The 17,777-nt window shown below is 33.2% G+C and overlaps 1 protein-coding gene and 1 long non-coding RNA gene across 2 annotated transcripts; one reads left to right on the top strand and one right to left on the bottom strand.

Annotated features, from left to right (window-relative positions):
- Nucleotides 1-11,709: 11,709 nt before the first annotated feature.
- Nucleotides 11,710-12,480, top strand: LOC128279404 (uncharacterized). Its single transcript, XR_008269521.1, has 2 exons — nucleotides 11,710-11,979; nucleotides 12,080-12,480. It is a non-coding gene; the product is annotated as an uncharacterized LOC128279404 (long non-coding RNA).
- On the bottom strand, nucleotides 12,384-17,095 carry LOC108469581 (BAG family molecular chaperone regulator 6). Its single transcript, XM_017770488.2, has 3 exons — nucleotides 16,717-17,095; nucleotides 14,269-16,199; nucleotides 12,384-14,046 (listed from the first exon to the last, which is right to left on the bottom strand). The coding sequence occupies exons 2-3, from the start codon at nucleotides 16,147-16,149 to the stop codon at nucleotides 12,481-12,483; spliced, it is 3,447 nt and encodes a 1,148-aa protein (XP_017625977.1). The 5' UTR covers nucleotides 16,150-16,199; nucleotides 16,717-17,095; the 3' UTR covers nucleotides 12,384-12,480.
- Between the last annotated feature and the right edge of the window lie 682 nt (nucleotides 17,096-17,777).

Genomic DNA, 17,777 nt, shown 5'->3' with positions numbered 1-17,777 from the left:
GCCCAACAAGGTACACATAAAACACAAATCATTCCATGACCAAAACAAACAAAATCCTACACTTAAAACATATCAAAATTAGTACCTAGACTTCTAACCAATGTACCATTCATAGGTACCTCAATTATAACACAACAATACACCAAAACTTTATCCATTAACACACCTTAATCATCATTCATAACCAACCATACTATTATCTTCTATTCCTACTAATAAAGTTTCCCATTCAACATCATATAACATAATCACAAATACTAAATAACTTTTCATATCTTCCAAACTTCTAATGTTAACTTTCTTACAACAAAACCTATATACATGCCACAACCCAAAAAGAGATATAAAAGCTACCAAGAGCAAATGGATAGTATGAGCTTTGATGTCAATCCTTAGAGCCGTTTGCAACCGTTAACTACAAAATAACTTAAGAAAAATCGGTAAGCTTAAATGGCTTAGCAAGACCATAGTATAAATTCTACTTAACTTGCTTTTAATAAATGAATCACTTAAATATTATAACATGATAACTAAAATTTTTAATTGTTTTGTCTATAAATTTCCAAGAACTCATCATAACTTGAATATGTCCACTCAATGTAATTCTTCATATTATTCATTCAATTTCAGCATTATCCGGTTCAAGTACTCGAACTTCATTCATTTTCAAGGGCATCAGAGATGCAAAAACAAGGGCACCAAAGTGCAATCAGGAGCACAAGAGTGCAATTAGGGGCATCGGAGTGCAGTTAGGGGCATGAATATGCTATCAGAGGCACTAGAGTGCATGCAGGGGCATGAATATACAGACAGGGACACCGAAGTGTTTACAAGGGCACAGTTGTGCAAACAGGGACACTAAAGTGTTTATAGGGGCACAAAGTGCAATGAAATCACTTCACATATTTGTATTCATATTAGAACTCATTACAATCTCATACAATTCATTTCACATCCAATAAACACTTTTAATAACTACTTTTCAATTTCATGTATATATATATATATATGTGTGTGTGTGCGTGTGTACTTGTAATACCCTGAAAATCTTTACAGTAATATATTATCCTTGATATAATAAAATAAGGAAATAAAGTGATAAAAAGGGAAGTTTTGAGTTATGGCAACATTGGGAAGTAAATTATGATATCTTGATTCAGGAAAGGACTAAATTGTAAAAGTTAGAAAAGTTTTGTTGCCTAAGAGTAAATACTCAAGACTTAAAGGGTTAAAGTGTAAATATGAAAAGTTGAAGGACCAATAGTGTAAATATTTTAAGGGTAGAATGATCTAGAAACTAAGGAAAATGGATGAATTAGGACCAAATTGAATAAGTGAAGAACTATGAGGGACTAAATTGCAATTTTACCAAATTAAATGATGACTCAAGGATGGAATTCTAAAAGATCATGAAGGGCAAAATGGTCAATTAAGTAAGAGAGAGAATTCTAGAATGTAATGATTATGTTAATGATATTTTAAATTAATTAATTAGATAAATATTATTTTATTAATATTTTATGAGATATTTAATATTATTTTATTATTATTTATTTAGTATATAAGGAAAGAAAGATGAAGAATTTTCATCATCTTTCTTTCCATGCAAACTAACGTGAGAGAAAGAGAGGAAGAAAGAAAGTTTTACTTTCTTTACAATTTGGTCCTTTACCAAAAATTCACCATTTTCACCCAAAAATCAAATGAATTTCCATAGCTACCAAGAGAGAAAAATGTTAAGGAGAACATGGGGAGTTAGAATATCAAGTTGGATTCAAGAAATAGAAGCTGGAGGAGAGAAAATCAAGTTAAAGATTGGTATCAAGAGAATAAGGTAAGTACATCAAGATTTCAATATGTTTTTAAGTTTGTTATTGTTGATAAATCATGGAAATAATGTTATAGTAGAGTTTTATTACATAAGGTCCTATGTTCTTGATATGTTAGTGAAGAGAAAATAAGAGAAAGTGATGAGAAATGGTGTAGAAAAGAAAATAAGGGTGTTATAACATGGTAATTAATATCTTGCACTAAAACAGTTATGGACAGCAGCAGTAGTCTAACTTTGAAAAATCACCATAAATTTTATAAATTGAATTAGAAGATGAAAAAATATGGAATTAAATCTTAATGAGTCTAGTTTCTCATAGAAGAAACAGTGTAAGCAATGAATTTGTAAATTTTGATATATAATGAATTTTGTGAGACAAGGTTAGAATGAATTCGGGTTCCCCTATTCAGACTTTGAAAAATAATAAAAAAATGAAGAAAAATAATTATAGGCTTAAATTTATATTTATAGAATCCTGAATGAGTCTAGTTTTATTAGAAATAAACTAGAACATCATTTGAATTCTGTAAAAGGAGATAACTAATTTTTAGTGAAGAAGGGTCAGAACTGTCAGACAGCAGAACAGGGGTGACTTTAATGAATAAATTGTACTAATTGGCTAAACCAAAAATTCTGAAAATTTTATGATAAGAATACATGTCAGTCTAGTTTCAGGAAAAATTAACTGATCTTAATTTCGAGTTCTGTAGCTTAATATATAAATAATTTAGTGACTATGATGCAAATGGACAGTTTTGAATGTACATATAAGTAAATAGTGAAATTATTGATAATGTTACTTGTTGTATGTTATATAAATTAAGGATGTGGAATGGAGAGCAGGAGGAGGAAAATATGTATGAATATTCATCTAGCATGGCTAATTTGCATGTTTTAGGCTCAGGGACTAAATTGAATAAAAGTAAAATCTTATGGGCAATTTTGTAAAAATGTCAGAAATGACTAAATTGCATGAAATAGATTATTTTATTATTTAAATTACAAAAATTTAACGAAATTATCAATTTAGTTCAAGATCGGGGGAAAACATGTTTTAGGGATTAAATTGAAAAGTGTTGAAATTATGGAAAATTTTGATATTTTATAGAATTCATGGACTGTTATCATTATATATGAGAATAATAGTTGGAAATAAGGATTAAATTGCAAGAATTTTACTTTCCGTCCCTAAGGATGGAATCGTCATTAATTAAAGTTTAGGGGCAAAATGGTAATTTTGCCTAGAGCATTAATTAAATGTATTAGAATATGAAATGAATGAAAATGATGATCAAATTTATTTATAAAGATCCGGACGACACAAATACGAGACTTGATCATGGAAAGAAAATATATCGAATAATGAAATAATAAACACGAGCAATCAATGAGGTAAGTTCGTGTAACTTGAATTATATTCTGAAATGCTTGAGATTGTATGTTATTGATGTGAATATGATTTGAATGTTCATTGTATGAAAATTTATAAAACATTGATATATTTGATAAAATGGGAAGAAATCCCGATTGAATGAAAGGAAAATTCGATGGATCTCTGAAAAGGAATTGACGGTAAAAAGGATCTAGCCCGGACGGGTGATCCTATCCTGATATAGCCCTCCCGAAGAATATGTGTAAAATGGATTTAGCCCGGACGGGTAATCCGAATTAGGGTCTGAATTTAGCCTGGACTGGTAATTCAGATCCAAGCTCATTAGAGTAATTGTCGTTAGAGGATTTAGCTTCGACCGGTAATCCCGACAATACTCTATGAGTTTATATTGCGAGGATTTAGCTCGACCGGTAATCCATTGCAAGGATGAGGTTCATGAGTGTGCTCTCGATATGAAATGTGTAAGACCATGGTTGAAAGATACCATGGCAACTCGATATAAAATGTGTAAGACCATGGTTGAAAGATACCATGGCAACTCGATATGAAATGTGTAAGACCATGGTTGAAAGATACCATGGCAACGTGATATGAAATGAACAAGACTATGGTTGGAAGATACCATGGCAACATGATGAGAAAATGAGTAAGACCATAGTTGAAAGACACTATGGCATCATGTCAAAGATAAATAAGACCGTGGATGGGAGACGCCTAGCATCTGTTGAACAATTGATATTCGTGTAATATGTATCGGATGACGAATGGTTATATGAAATAATTATGAAGATAGATAAATGAAATAAGTACAAGTACATGAAATATAATATATGTTAAGTTTGATATAAGCTATTACCGAATAAATATACATAAAATATATGGAAATGATGGAGCATGAAATATTGATATAATGAAATGAATGATATATGCTTATGAAGAAACGGTAAGAGCATGATATGTTTCATGACATGTACATATATGATTATCTTTGATATGTTGATACAAGGAAATTATGTAATTGAGACTATTATTAAACTCAAGTGCGATATGTCGAGAAAATAGATATATCAGTGTTGAATTTATATGAGATATGTGCAAGTATACTAACAATGTTGTTGTTTGATGCTTATACAACTGTCAAACTGTTGATTGAATGGTAATATATTTATTTATATGATGCATTGAATCGGTAAGTATTTAAATTTTTTTTAGTGATCTGTAAATGGTAGTAATGCTCCGAAACCCTGTTCTGGCAGCGGATACGGGTTAGGGGTGTTACAGTACTTGTATTCCTAACAATTATACTTACATGTATATTCAAAGAAATCAACTAACAAATTAATAACCATATTAATTACAAGTGAAACACATTAAATAGAAAATAACTATGAACTTACCTCTAAAGCACTTCCGATTTAAACATATGGACTACTTCATAATTTTTCTTTTTTCTCGGTTATTGTGTTTTTGATTCAAATCTTGGTCTATACAGTAATTAAATACAATCTATTTAATTCACATTCATTTCACATTCAATTCAAGGCATATGACCCTTAACTTTTCATTATTCAGACATTTTTCCTAACCTTTTAAATTTCTCTCAATTTAGTCCCTAAACACAAAATTCCACATTTGACAAAATTTTATAATTTATCAAGCCAACTGAATTTTTACCTTTCCATATTCAACCCACGTTTATTCCAATTTCACAAAATTCCCTTATCAATTCTAACATTTAATCAATTCAATCCTTTAATAAAAAATTAACAAAAATCACTTTATATATTAATCATAATCAACAACTAAAATTTCCATTTCATCATTTAACATCCAAAATAACAATAATTTATCAATGAGAACATCTATAATCTTTGACAGTTTCAAAAACGAAGGTTCGGGTTAGTAGGACCTAGTTACAACGATCTCAAAAACATAAAAATTACAAGAAACATGTTGGAAATTACTTACACGCAAAGAGCTATGGGGACCGAACCTTCAAGCACCAAAAATGGAGTTTCCCCCTCTTAAAATCGGTGATGAAGAAACAATAAAGATGATAACATAAATTGTTATCTTTTGTTTTTATTTTTAATTTTTTAATTACCATACTACCCTTTTGTAAAACATTCATGTAAGCTTAAACAATACCCATTACCATTCATTAACTTGTTTTATGGCATAATGTTCATATAAATCCTCCCTTAAATAATCATTAAACCATCTAATCACTATAATTCAATTGTGGCTAGTTTTACATCTTTTACAATTTGATCCTTCTTAATTAATTAACTAACTAAGCATTAAAATTTCATCACCAAAATTTAATACGACCCTAGTGTAACTCTATAAACATTAACTAAAACATAAATCACAGCTTCATATGTTAGACATTCACGGTGGCAACATCATGACAAGGATTCTTTTCACATCACGAAGACGCAACAATGGCAGGCCAATAGAACTGAATTTTTGGACGGCCCTCTTGGGATATTTGATATTTAGACCCTAGCATTTATCAATGGTCACCAAGTAGCCCGTTGTCTATATAAGTAACCTTAGGGTTATCGGAATAAGGGGTTAGACATTAGACCTAGACTTAGATAGTTTTATTTTACTTAGTTTTTATTTAGTTTTATTTTCATGTTCATGTAGTCAAAATTTTTCATGTTCCGATATGAAAACAATTACGAGCAGAGATTGCTCCAAAGTCGCGTCTATATTTATTTAAGAGGTTTCTTCCACTTTCCTTGTTCTTTTATTTATATTTTCGTTAGCAACCTTAGGGTCATCGGAATAAGGGGTTAGACATTAGACCTAGACTTAGATAGTTTTATTTTACTTAGTTTTTATTTAGTTTTATTTTTATGTTTGTGTAGTCAAAATTTTTCATGTTCCGATATGAAAACGATCGAGAGCAGAGATTGCTCTAGAGTCGCGTCTATATTTATTCAAGAGGTTTCTTCCACTTTCCTTGTTCTTTTATTTATATTTTCATTAGCCTGATCAACTGATGTTTATATGAATATTAGAATAAGTTGTGTGTATTTTATATCTAGCATGTTTCGGTTATGGAAATGTATAATTTATTAAGTAATTTAATGAGTGGATGTGTGTGTAGTTAGCGGATTCACAAGGGTTTCTCATACGAATTATTTGGTATAATTTCATGTGTTCTTAGACCCTAAGATTTACAACCCTAGGAAGTAATATATGTAAACGGATCGAAAAACGAGGTTACCGAGTAAATCGTGTATTTATCTTGGTCAGGCAAGTGAAGTTGAAAGATAAGCGTGTACTAATCGATTAGTTAGGCAATAGAGGCCGAAAGGTAATACTGTCTAGTTAGCAATTAATTCATCATTAAAACATGAGTTCTCCTACTAATTACAACCACTAAAGCAAGTTAATCTTTTACCTATTAGTCAGCCATAGGTTAAAGCTCACATCGTTAACACTAGGAATAGGAAATTTCATTAGATTATTTTAGGTTAATCAATTTAATTAGTTTAATTAATATTTTAATTATGCATCAACACTACTAATTTGTAACTTAATTATATTTAAAATTATTTTTAGTAATTTATTTAATAATAATTTTTTCAATCCACAATCCATTGGGTACAATCCTTAGAATACTTTCCAAGTGTTTCATTGTAAAAAAATTATATTACAATTTGATCCGAATATAAATTAAATGTAATACTTTTGTTTAAATTTTTATTTTAAATATTCAACATAAGATTTGAATAATAATATTTAAAAGGATTGAATTTATATAACATCAATAATTTCAAGATTTGAAATATAACTTTTGAAAATACTACAATTAACTCTCATATATAATACACAATACCTAATTTTCCAATGTAGATGGAAAATAGAAAGTGAGAAACAATGTTTACTTTAGGATTCTTTTTAACGATTGAATTTAAATGTTGAACATTACGTAAAACTTTTGAACGAATCACAAACCAAATAACAGTCTTGACCGGGCAATTGTCGATTTTTGGTCATGAAAACTTTGATTACGGGTAACGGGGTGGTGATGAGCCGCTTTCTTAGGCAACGACCTGTCTCGACACCCAATATAGCACCATCTGATGAAGACCTTACATGTTTCGTTTTCTCCATTTCCTTAATCATCCTCTTCCACTCCTTCAAACCTGTTGATGTCAATGGGGATGACGAGTACGTAGAACCACAAACGAATTGATTCTCGTAGGATATACCTATACTAGAATCTGATCTCCTTACGCTTTTTGGTATACGATTCTCTTGGAATAGATTATGGAAGCCCATAGCGGAGATGCCACTTATGGTCGGTATAATAGCCTATTTTTCAGTGAAATCAAAATAGTGGATTCGCGACCACAAATCCGGCCCAAAAATAAAATTTATTTTTTATTTTATTATACGGTCCGTGTTATGATAGACATGTCGTGTGAAAATTTCGATACAAAAATTTTATCGATTACGTGTTTAATTACGAGAAGGAAAAAATAGCATAATATGCAAAAGTTGAATTCTAGTAGCTATAAGGATTAAATAGCTATGGAATTCAAAACTTGAGGTCCTTATATGGTAATTAGACCATTAAAGAAAAGTATGTATATTTTTGGTGACTCATCCATGAAAAAATTAGAAAAGAGTAAGGATTAAATTGGAAATTGAAATAATTAATTAATTAATTAAAAGATGATAAAAAGAAAATATCATCTTATTTTGTCATATTCAACCCCAAAATTATATGGAAACCCTGGGAAGAGAGAAGAAACTTTCATAGCCTAATTGGGTAAGTTTCCTTGTCCCATTTTTAGTAATTTTGATATTTTTGAAATTGGGATAGCTTAAACTATCTATTTGGGGGATTAATTTGAAAAATTATCAAATTATGGAAAATGAGTCATGGATGTATATGCTGAAAATTATAAATTTATGGTAAAAAATGAAAAGTTGTTGATAGATAAACAACTTTTACAAAGTAATTCTTGATAAAAAAAATGATTTATGGACTAAAATGTAAACTTGTAAAATTGAAGAAAAATTGTGAATTTTTATGAATACATGTGCTGTAAATTTTATAATGGGATTTTGGTTAGGCTTGGAATAGGGAGTAAATTTCACAAGTTTCATTTTTTGAGCCTGGGGACGAAATTGAAATTTTTGAAAAAGTTAGGGGCAAAATGGTAATTTTTCCTAGGACGTAAATTGAGTTCAAATAAATATGAAATACGTGAAATTGATGATTAAAGCTATTTATATAGATCCGGAGAACACAAATTCGAGGTTAGACCGAGAAAAAGAAAAGGTGTCGGATTAGTAGATTTTATACGCGAACAAGTGTCGAGGTAAGTTCGTGTAACTTAATCGAGCATGTAAATATGTTTAATTGAATGTTTTTTTGTATGGAATGTGACTAATATTGATGTATATTACTTGAATGCTATAATGAGAAATTTAATACATACTTGATATGGTGAAAAAGGGTTAAGTCCCGATTGAATATTGAATTCCGATGAATATATGTGCTTTCCTGAAATGAATAAGGTCCTGCATTTGTTGCGGATGGGATTTAGCTTGGACGAGTAATCCTATTGACCTTGTTATAGAAAGGATTTAGCCCGGATGGGTAATCCGGATATAATACCTCTCGAGTATACGTTATGATTAGGGTTTAGCCTGGACTGGTAATCCTAATTGAGCTCTTTTGAGCTTACGTTATATAAATGATTTAGCCTGGACTAGTAATCCTGTTATACGATATGTAGCTCGAGAGTCTGTTCCTTGATTAAATGCCTTAATGGGTACCCTCGAATAAAAATTGATGGATTATTGAATCGTACACCCCAAGTGTACTACTTAAGTATCTATCAAAATTTCAATGATTCAATGGACATAAAACTCTTGACACAGCTTGAGAATTATGAGATAAAATGATAATGTCTTGAAAGAGTATTGCATGATGAGCTCATATATCCTTACTTGATGTATATGAAAACCTTGTCAATAACATGTTTGATTGAATGTATATGTTTAGGCAATTTAGCCAAATAGATGGAAAACATGATATTGTATGTTTAGATTTAATAAACGGGATTGGTAAGTTTAGTTTTCGTTATACGAACTTACTAAGCATGTAATGCTTACTCCGTTTTATTTTCCCTGTTTTATAGTGCTCGAAAGCTCGCTAAGGTTGGAGATCATTGGAGCATCGTCACACTATCAGCTAGTTATTTTAAGTATATATATGGCATAATCATGTTGGTATAATGGCATGTACAGGATAACTTGACCATTATTGGCTTGATAATGATGCTTGTAATCTAGCCATTGGAAGGGCTAGTAATGGTTGTTTTGATTTACTTGTAATGTCATGTTATGGTGGTTAAATATATGTTAAGAATATGTGATCAACTGATGTTAATGCCTAAGTTAATCCAAGGTAAGTTTATAGACACATATGCATGTAATGATATGCCATCATGAATGATGAAATTGTTTAATTTGAATGCTTGGATTGATTGGTATTGGATGTGTGTTTCAAGTGCAGGTCTTAGGTAAAATTTTGGGTGAGAAATGAAGCTAGATATGGTTTCATTTTGTCCAAAAGGGCAGACACGGGCGTGTGTCTAGACTGTGTATGACATACGATCTAGTAACATGGGCATGTGGTTAGGCCGTGTCCCCTACACCTTAATTTTGAGAAACAAAATGCCCAACATTGAGCACACGGGCAGAGACACGGGCGTGTGTCTCAACTGTGTGTGCTACATGGCCTAGAACAAGGGCGTGTGTCTTGGCCGTGTGAAACCTTCACCTAATTTTGAATTAAATTAATTAACCACATGGCCTAGCACACGGGCATGTGGCATGGCTGTGTGCACAAGTCAGTTACACAGGATCGAACATGGCCTCTAGCACGGGCGTGTCCCTTAGACCACACGGGTGTGTGAGCCCTGCATCTTGGAAAATTTTTGTAATTTCGCGAAAAATTCTTAAAGTTCTCGATTTAGTCCCGATTCGATTCTAATGCTCGTATTGGGCCTCGAGGGTCCAATTAAGGGACGTTTTGAATTATCTTGGTTAATGAATAGTAATTTACATAAATTATTTGTAAAATGTTTTGAAAGTTTTGGTAATGCTTCAAAACCCTGTTCCGATGACGGATACTAGTTAGGGGTGTTACAACCGGGACATTTGAAGTCCAAAGAACCGATGCGTCAATGTTTATAACCCTTTGGAACCTATCGAAAGGTCGGCAGACTTGTGTTGCATTTAAGGGTGAGTGTTCGATTGAATCGAATCGAATGAAAAAATTTCGAGTTGACGAATTATATTTTATCATCTTAATTTGATTTGAAATATTTTCAAATCGAGTCGAGTGAGACGGAATTCGAATTGAGTCGAGTGAGATGGAATTCGAATCGAATTGAATATATTTGTTCGAGTTAAATTTTAAAAAATAATTTTAGGTCCTCGTAACCACTGTCACCCACTATAATAAAGTCTGTCCACCGTAATCAAATTTTTTATTAACTTTCATCACCTCATAATTTATTTATTAATCATTTATATACGGGTTAGCTTCTTTGCTTGCTTAATTATTTCAATTATCTTGATTCTTGTCACTATGTATTTTAGAATTAAAAATATATTAAATGTAAAAATGTGATTTTTAATAAAAATTATTTTAAAGATAAAATGTGAAATTGATACCAATATAAAATTTTAACACGAATATTTTATGACATCATTAATAATTCAATTTTAATATAAATATTCAAAATGACTAAACAATTCAATAATATAAATAATAGAAAATGTGAAATTTAATTTAATAATATAAATAATAGATATAAATAAAATTATTACTATTTACTTTTAGCGATTTTTATAATTTTAATTTTTATTTGAGAGTAAATGTGGGAAGTAAAAATCTAGGGAGAAAATAAAAGTTTTAAAGAGTAAGAGTTTGAGGAAAAATAATAAAGGGGAGTAAAATTTTGAAGGGAAAATATTAAAAAAATTAGGGAGGGGGGATAGATTTGGGATAGATGGGGGTGGGATGAGAAGACAGTAAAAGTTTTAGTGGAAAAATGAGAGAGAGTAAAAATTTAAAAAAAATAAAAAAATTTTGAGAGTTTTGAGGAGTAAAATTTGGAGGAAAAATAAATGGGAAAGTAAATTTTTTGTGAGAAATAGATTTTGGGTAGTAGAAAGTTAAGATAAAAGGAGTGTAAAAGTTTTAAAAGGAAAATGAGAAGGAGTAAAAGTTTTGAGAGAAAAGTAAAAAAATTTGAGAGTTTAGAGTAAAAATGTAAAATATTATAGATTGATATTCGAATTATTCGAGTTATTCGAATTTAAAAACTCAAAAACTCAACTCAATTTAAACTCGAAATTCAAAAAAAATTAAGTTAACTCGAATAATTTAATTAATTTAACTCAAAATTTAAATTTTTTTCGATTTTTTGGAGTCGAACTCCCCTAGTTGCATTGAAAGAAAGAACCCTTATAGCGATGTAAAATAAGCCATCTCGAAAAAAGTTACCAACGAACAATCTAACAATTCCAGCAAAGGTATCGCGAAAGATACTATCGCGAATATCTCAATGGAAATGCAAAAATTTTGCAGTAAAGAACTTCGATGAAACCTTAAAGAGTTGGGTTTTCATTGCCACCATGATCAATGCAAGAACAGAGCTTAACAGAGGAATCAATCCAAGCGACAACCTAAGTTTTCATGTGACAAAAGGTCGTTGTTTTGTTAAGCCCTTGTGCGAAGATGAGGGTTATTTCTAGTATGTCAGCCTAGGTCTACCTTTCTCTTTCTTTATTTTCTGTTCTTGTTTCAGGAGCTTCAATTTTGATCAAGAAAAGAAGGAAAAAAAGAAACCTTTCGGTTAAGAGACATCTTGAGGGTAGCGGTATTGCCGGCAAGAATAAGCCAACAACGGAGATAAATTGAGAAGAAATGGTCAAGGCCATGCAGAGAGAGAGAGAGATAGATGAGTAGCATTTATTTATAATCTCCAGTTTAGTATTAAAGGGAGATGATTCCTATTGTGGGCCTTGTGCCCGGGAAAATGCGAGAAAATAATAAGCTGTTTGCATAGGTTGAAATTTACTTGAAAAATGTGAAATCTCAACGAACACCAGTAGCAACGAACAAGCGAAAAATCAACCTTATTATTGATTTTATTTCGACATAAACACAACATTAAACCTCACCCTTAGACCCAATCAACATTAAACCTCACATTGCAACTTCACTAGCCTTCCTTTTGATTTTCCCAAGCTTGTAATAAGAAGGTGCATATCTTACTTTTCTATAACCTGCTTTGCTTGACTTTTTGGTCTTACCCAACTTTTCTTCAAGCTCCTTCACTCTTTCAGTCAAGTTGGATATGACGGTGAGTTGATCTTTTCCAGCTTCCATAAGTTTCTCCATCATCTCGTTCAATTTCTTGTTCTCTTCAACCACCTTATTATCTTCTCCAATCTTCGCTACATTTGGTTTCCAAGAAGCATCGGCTTGAAGCAGCTTGTTCATTTCCTTTTCCAGCTTTGCTTCTTCCTTCTCTTCACTTCCTACTGGCTGCTCTGCATCTTTCATCTCCTCAAACAATACTAGTTTCTCCTCAGTTGCTTCGCTTCCTGCTTCTGATTCGGATGATGCCATATGATCACCAGGAATCACACCTGAATCATCCTCATGTCGTTGCAGGCCCTCATTATTTTTTTCACCTATTGTTGAGTGGATTTCCTCCGGTTTAAAGAACATTGTGCATTTGTTGTCGTCCACCTCCTCTTGGCTGATCTCTACTTCTTTCTCATCCCGTGCACCGTTGTTTGATTTTGCTTCAAGTAAATGCTCATCAATTACTCCAGCTGGCAACTCTTTGAACAAGTCGATCTCTTTCTCATCCTCTACACCGTTGTTTGGTTCTGCTTCAAGTAAATGCTCATCAATTACTCCAGCTGGCAACTCTTTGAACAAGTCAATCTCTTTCTCATCCTCTACACTGTAGTTTGGTTCTGCTTCAAGTAAATGCTCATCAATTTTGGAAATGGCTAGTTCCTCATCAATTAGTCCAACTGGCAACACTTCTAATAATAAGTTAATCTCTTGGTCTTTCTCTGTGGACTGCAAATTCTCTGCTTCATCTGGCGAAGAAGTATCAATTGGCAGATCAGATTCTTTCTCACCATTGCCATTTCCAATGTCCTTTTCAAGTTCACCAACGGCATCCACTTGATCAGCTTTTGGCAATGACCACAGTTTCTTATCTTCTGAGTTAATATCCACTAGAATCTGATCATTAACTTCCACCACCCCTGGTTTTTGCTCTTTAGTTAGACCATTCACTTCCAAGACATCATCGGCGTTGAACTTGTGCTCGGGAATAGATGACAAGGGAGTCGCATGCCCAAGGTTGGGTAGGTTCGGTGATTTACCTCCATCTTCTATTCTTGGTGTTCTATGACTTGCTTCCATACTATTATTCTCTGTTTTCCCATCTATGCCTTGTTCAACAAAAGGAAGCTCTGCGATCTCACCATCCTTGCCATCCACCATGCGTGTAATGTCGTTTGCATTTTCCGTCGACTCCTCCAAATCAGCTGATGCATTTTCACTCTCCTTTTCCATGCTGATATTTTCAGACACTTGACCATTAGAACAATCAGCAGATTCAGTAGTGCCCAAATCCTTGGCCTTTCCTTCAGTCCACCTTCTTGTTAGAGAATCAAGCTTTTCTTGTAGAGACACAAGCTCCTTGACTAATGATTTCCTTAAATCTCGCACACTTGAGTGCAAACCCTGAACCATTAACATAAACCAAGATTGAATAAGCATCCTCACTGGGACTGTCATCTCTAAATAACTGCATGTCTTGATAACCAAATAATTACTAATAACAAATAGAAATTCATTTCTAATACATCACATTAGGTAGATAATAGTGGCAAAAGATATGTTTTGTGTCCCTGAGAAACATAACAGATAAGTTTCTGAGATGTAGTTAATCCGCAATATACATACCTGAATAGAATCCAGTCTTAGAAGAAGAGTCATAATTTTTTCTCCTGCTAACAGTCTCAGCTTATCATCTTCGTTGTGATCAGTGGAAGACTCAAGAAACTGGATATGATTTCTGACCTCATTGACTTGGTCACGAACATCAGCTATTTGCTTCAGTTTTTTCAATGGTTCCCATTTTCTCACCTCAAATCCTCGAAAGGCAGATTGGATGAGCTTCGCTGCTTTGTCATCTGACATTCTTCCTACTTCTGTTTTGCATTGATCGCAAGCCACTTCAACACTGTCAGCTTCTTTCTCAGCTCCCATGACTTCCTCAAAACTTGTTTTTGTTTCCTCCTCTGTTTTATTCTCATGATTATCTTCTTTAGTTTTTCCCGCTGTAGGCTGCTCTGACACTTCTCGAGTCTCTCCTAAAACTTGAGCTTGATTCATACTGATATTTTCTCTAGCCTTGTTTTCCTTGGTCTCCTTGGGCCTTTCTGCGATTACTGGAATTTCTTTTATCTTCTTTTCCACAAGTTCCACACTGTCAAGGCTACCACTGGTATTCTGTGTATTTACAGCAGAGTCTTCTTTTCTGCCCGGTGCCGCAGAGGCCTTTGTCAATGTGTCTTCTGGTTGTCCTTTACGAGGGCTAGGAGACCTTGAACTGCCATTGCCATTGCCATTTTTCTTCGTTGGAAGGGGATCAACTCTAAGACAAACAGGAGAAAACTTTGATGTTTTTGAAGGAGATGGAGATTTTCTTTTTGCAACGGTCCCGAGTTCATTCTTTGTTGTGTCTTCAGCATGCTTCACACTTGCATCCTTTACATCCTTCCCTTTCTTTTCAGTCCCTTCAGACTTGCCTTCCTTCACTTCAATAGGAACACATTTTTGACTAGTGGTTTTCCCCCTTGTCTCAGCAGCATTCTTATTCTGAGAAATCTCCTTGTCTGATTCAGGCTTGTCCAATTTAACATCACTGACAGAAGATCCCCCTGGGATGAACTCAACTTTGACTGGAGCTTGTTTCGAATTATCTGAAGCAGTTATCATCCTTTGTTTATCTCGATTTTCATCCTCTTGTTTCCTATCAGAATTTGGTAACCAAAAGAAAGGAACTGGGAATTGCGTCATGTTGTCTTGATTATGTTGGTTACGAGATTGTTTCTCCCCTTCTCCCTGCATCAAAGATTTCCAACCATTCATGTCAAGTGGAAACCAGCCAGTCCGAACTCTCTGCTCCTGTTCAGTCGATTTTAGGCTTTTTGAGGGCCTTGCACAAGGCACCTTATCCGAGTCACTCACCTCCATCCCATCATTATGTTTCCCATGCTCCTTACTTTTCATGTACTCAGGTGGAATCCACATAATTGGATATGGGAAACTACTTGGTTGAATTGGAGCCTCTGAATCACCTTCCTTTTTCTCAGTATCGTTCTCCTGCTCTTCAATCTTTAAACTTGTATCATTTTTCTGGTTGGGAAGATGGTTAGGACAGCCACAGCAATGGTAGTTGGTGTGCGGATCCTTGTATTCATATCGAGGTTGTTGGTTTAAGTAATGTGGAGGGGTATAACCAAGAGGATAAGGTTCAGGAAATACAGGATAATTTGGATAATGGTGAAATGCTGGTGATGGTGCAAAATGAGGGAAAGAAGGTCTGAAACTATAGTAACCAGGGAAATTGCCATGATTGCAGCAGCCATAGTAAGGAACAGGGGGGTACCTACTGCAATTGCCGCTACAAGGCCAAGATTCATACATCAAGGGAGACTTGGACGGGTCCGCCTTGAAATGAGGCGGAACAGCCTCGAAACCAGGGAAATAATGTGGAGGATAAGGCGCTTGATTTCTCAGGTGAGGATTTGAGTCCATGTAGCCAGAAACAGGCATCATTTTTTGTTGAAAAGATTGAGATCTGGTAATATAGGTTGCTCAAGGGAACACTACAAAAGCAAAATCAGTGGATATCCTCAGATACAAAAGCAAGCGACAAAATAAATGTTAAAAGACTGCACAAAGGAAATTTATATCCACCGAGATAATCAATTACCCGAACAAAAATAAAAATTTATATCACACTATGAACAGAAACCATATTCAAATCTCAAACATGAAATATCTGGATAACAGAGTATCGGAACATGTAAAAAACATATAATACTGACTCCAAAAAACAAATATATATATATACAAGCCCCTGAGAACTTAAATTAATTTACCAGACCATACTACTGGCTATTGCAGCAAGAAAAGAAAGACATAAATACGCATATGTACACATATGGCTTAAACATAGGAAAATGTCATTGCCAACAATCCACCGACTCCAGACAAGTTCATACATTCTAACATCCTTAAAAACTTAACATACAGGAAGCCCAGAAAAGATATTCATCTTATACAAAAATTCATTACGCATAAAAAAAATAAAGCAAAGGGAAGGGAAAAAGAGATACTTACAGCTGAAATTTGATCGGTAAACAAAGACTGAAGAACAAAGCAAATAAGAATCAATCCACCCGGCTCCACAACTCCACAGAACTCAGTTATCGGCTCTAATCTATCCACCAACCCAGTAGAATGAGATGGTTTGTTCTAGACCTTTGTGCTCGTGATCAGATTTTTTATCGTACTGGAATTTGGATTAAAAATGTGTAAGATTTGGGATATTTATAGTAGATATGGGAAAAGCTTAGTACAGGTTAGGAATAAAATCTTCTGGTTTCCAGATGTTTCGTGTTTTCTCTTTCCCGCGAACCGTCTGGAGACTTACTCCACGTGGACGTCTCTCCTGATGTCATGTTTGAGTGCTTAGGTGGACAATGAAATTATCTTGGATTCGCCAAGTTTGACTGATGGCAGATTTTTTGTTTAGAAAACTATTATCCTGCGTGTCGCTTTCTAATTTGATTTTGCTTCTGTGAATAATTCCACAACTCCGTCATTAGTGCTTTCAACATCATTTTTAGTTTTAACTCACTTTTTGATTTTGCACTCATTTATTTAATTTTTCATTTTAATAAAATTAAACTGTAATTGTAATTTAAAATTTTTTATTTCCACAATCAATTCTTATACCAAATATATTCCAATACTTTTTATTATATTATCGCTATATTGTTATAAATTATTTACCTTGAAATATATATAATCAATAATTACACGTAATTAATTATTATAATGATAAATAATACTTTATAAGCTATGCCATGTATGATTTTTATAACCTTATAACAAACTAAATCATATTTAATTATTATATTAATTTTTAAAATTAATTACATAAAATTTTCACGCTATGTCATAATCTAATAGATTTTGAAGTATCAAATAACAATGTATTAAACACAAACCCAAAGAGGATACGCCCCCAACATTTTTTTCTATTTGCCGCATACAAAGTATGATCCAGCAGGACGGAGAAACAGCTGACGTGTAGCAGAGATAGCATGAACCATGCAAGTGGGAGACGAACTTATTGATTTGCCATGCCTCTTAAGTTTTCTTAATTAGTTATGTTC

This window comes from Gossypium arboreum, chromosome 8, assembly GCF_025698485.1.
Source record: "Gossypium arboreum isolate Shixiya-1 chromosome 8, ASM2569848v2, whole genome shotgun sequence".
Classification (NCBI taxonomy): domain Eukaryota; kingdom Viridiplantae; phylum Streptophyta; class Magnoliopsida; order Malvales; family Malvaceae; genus Gossypium; species Gossypium arboreum.
The sequence above is the reverse complement of the archived record's forward strand: the minus strand, read 5'-3'. Positions and strand labels throughout refer to the sequence as shown.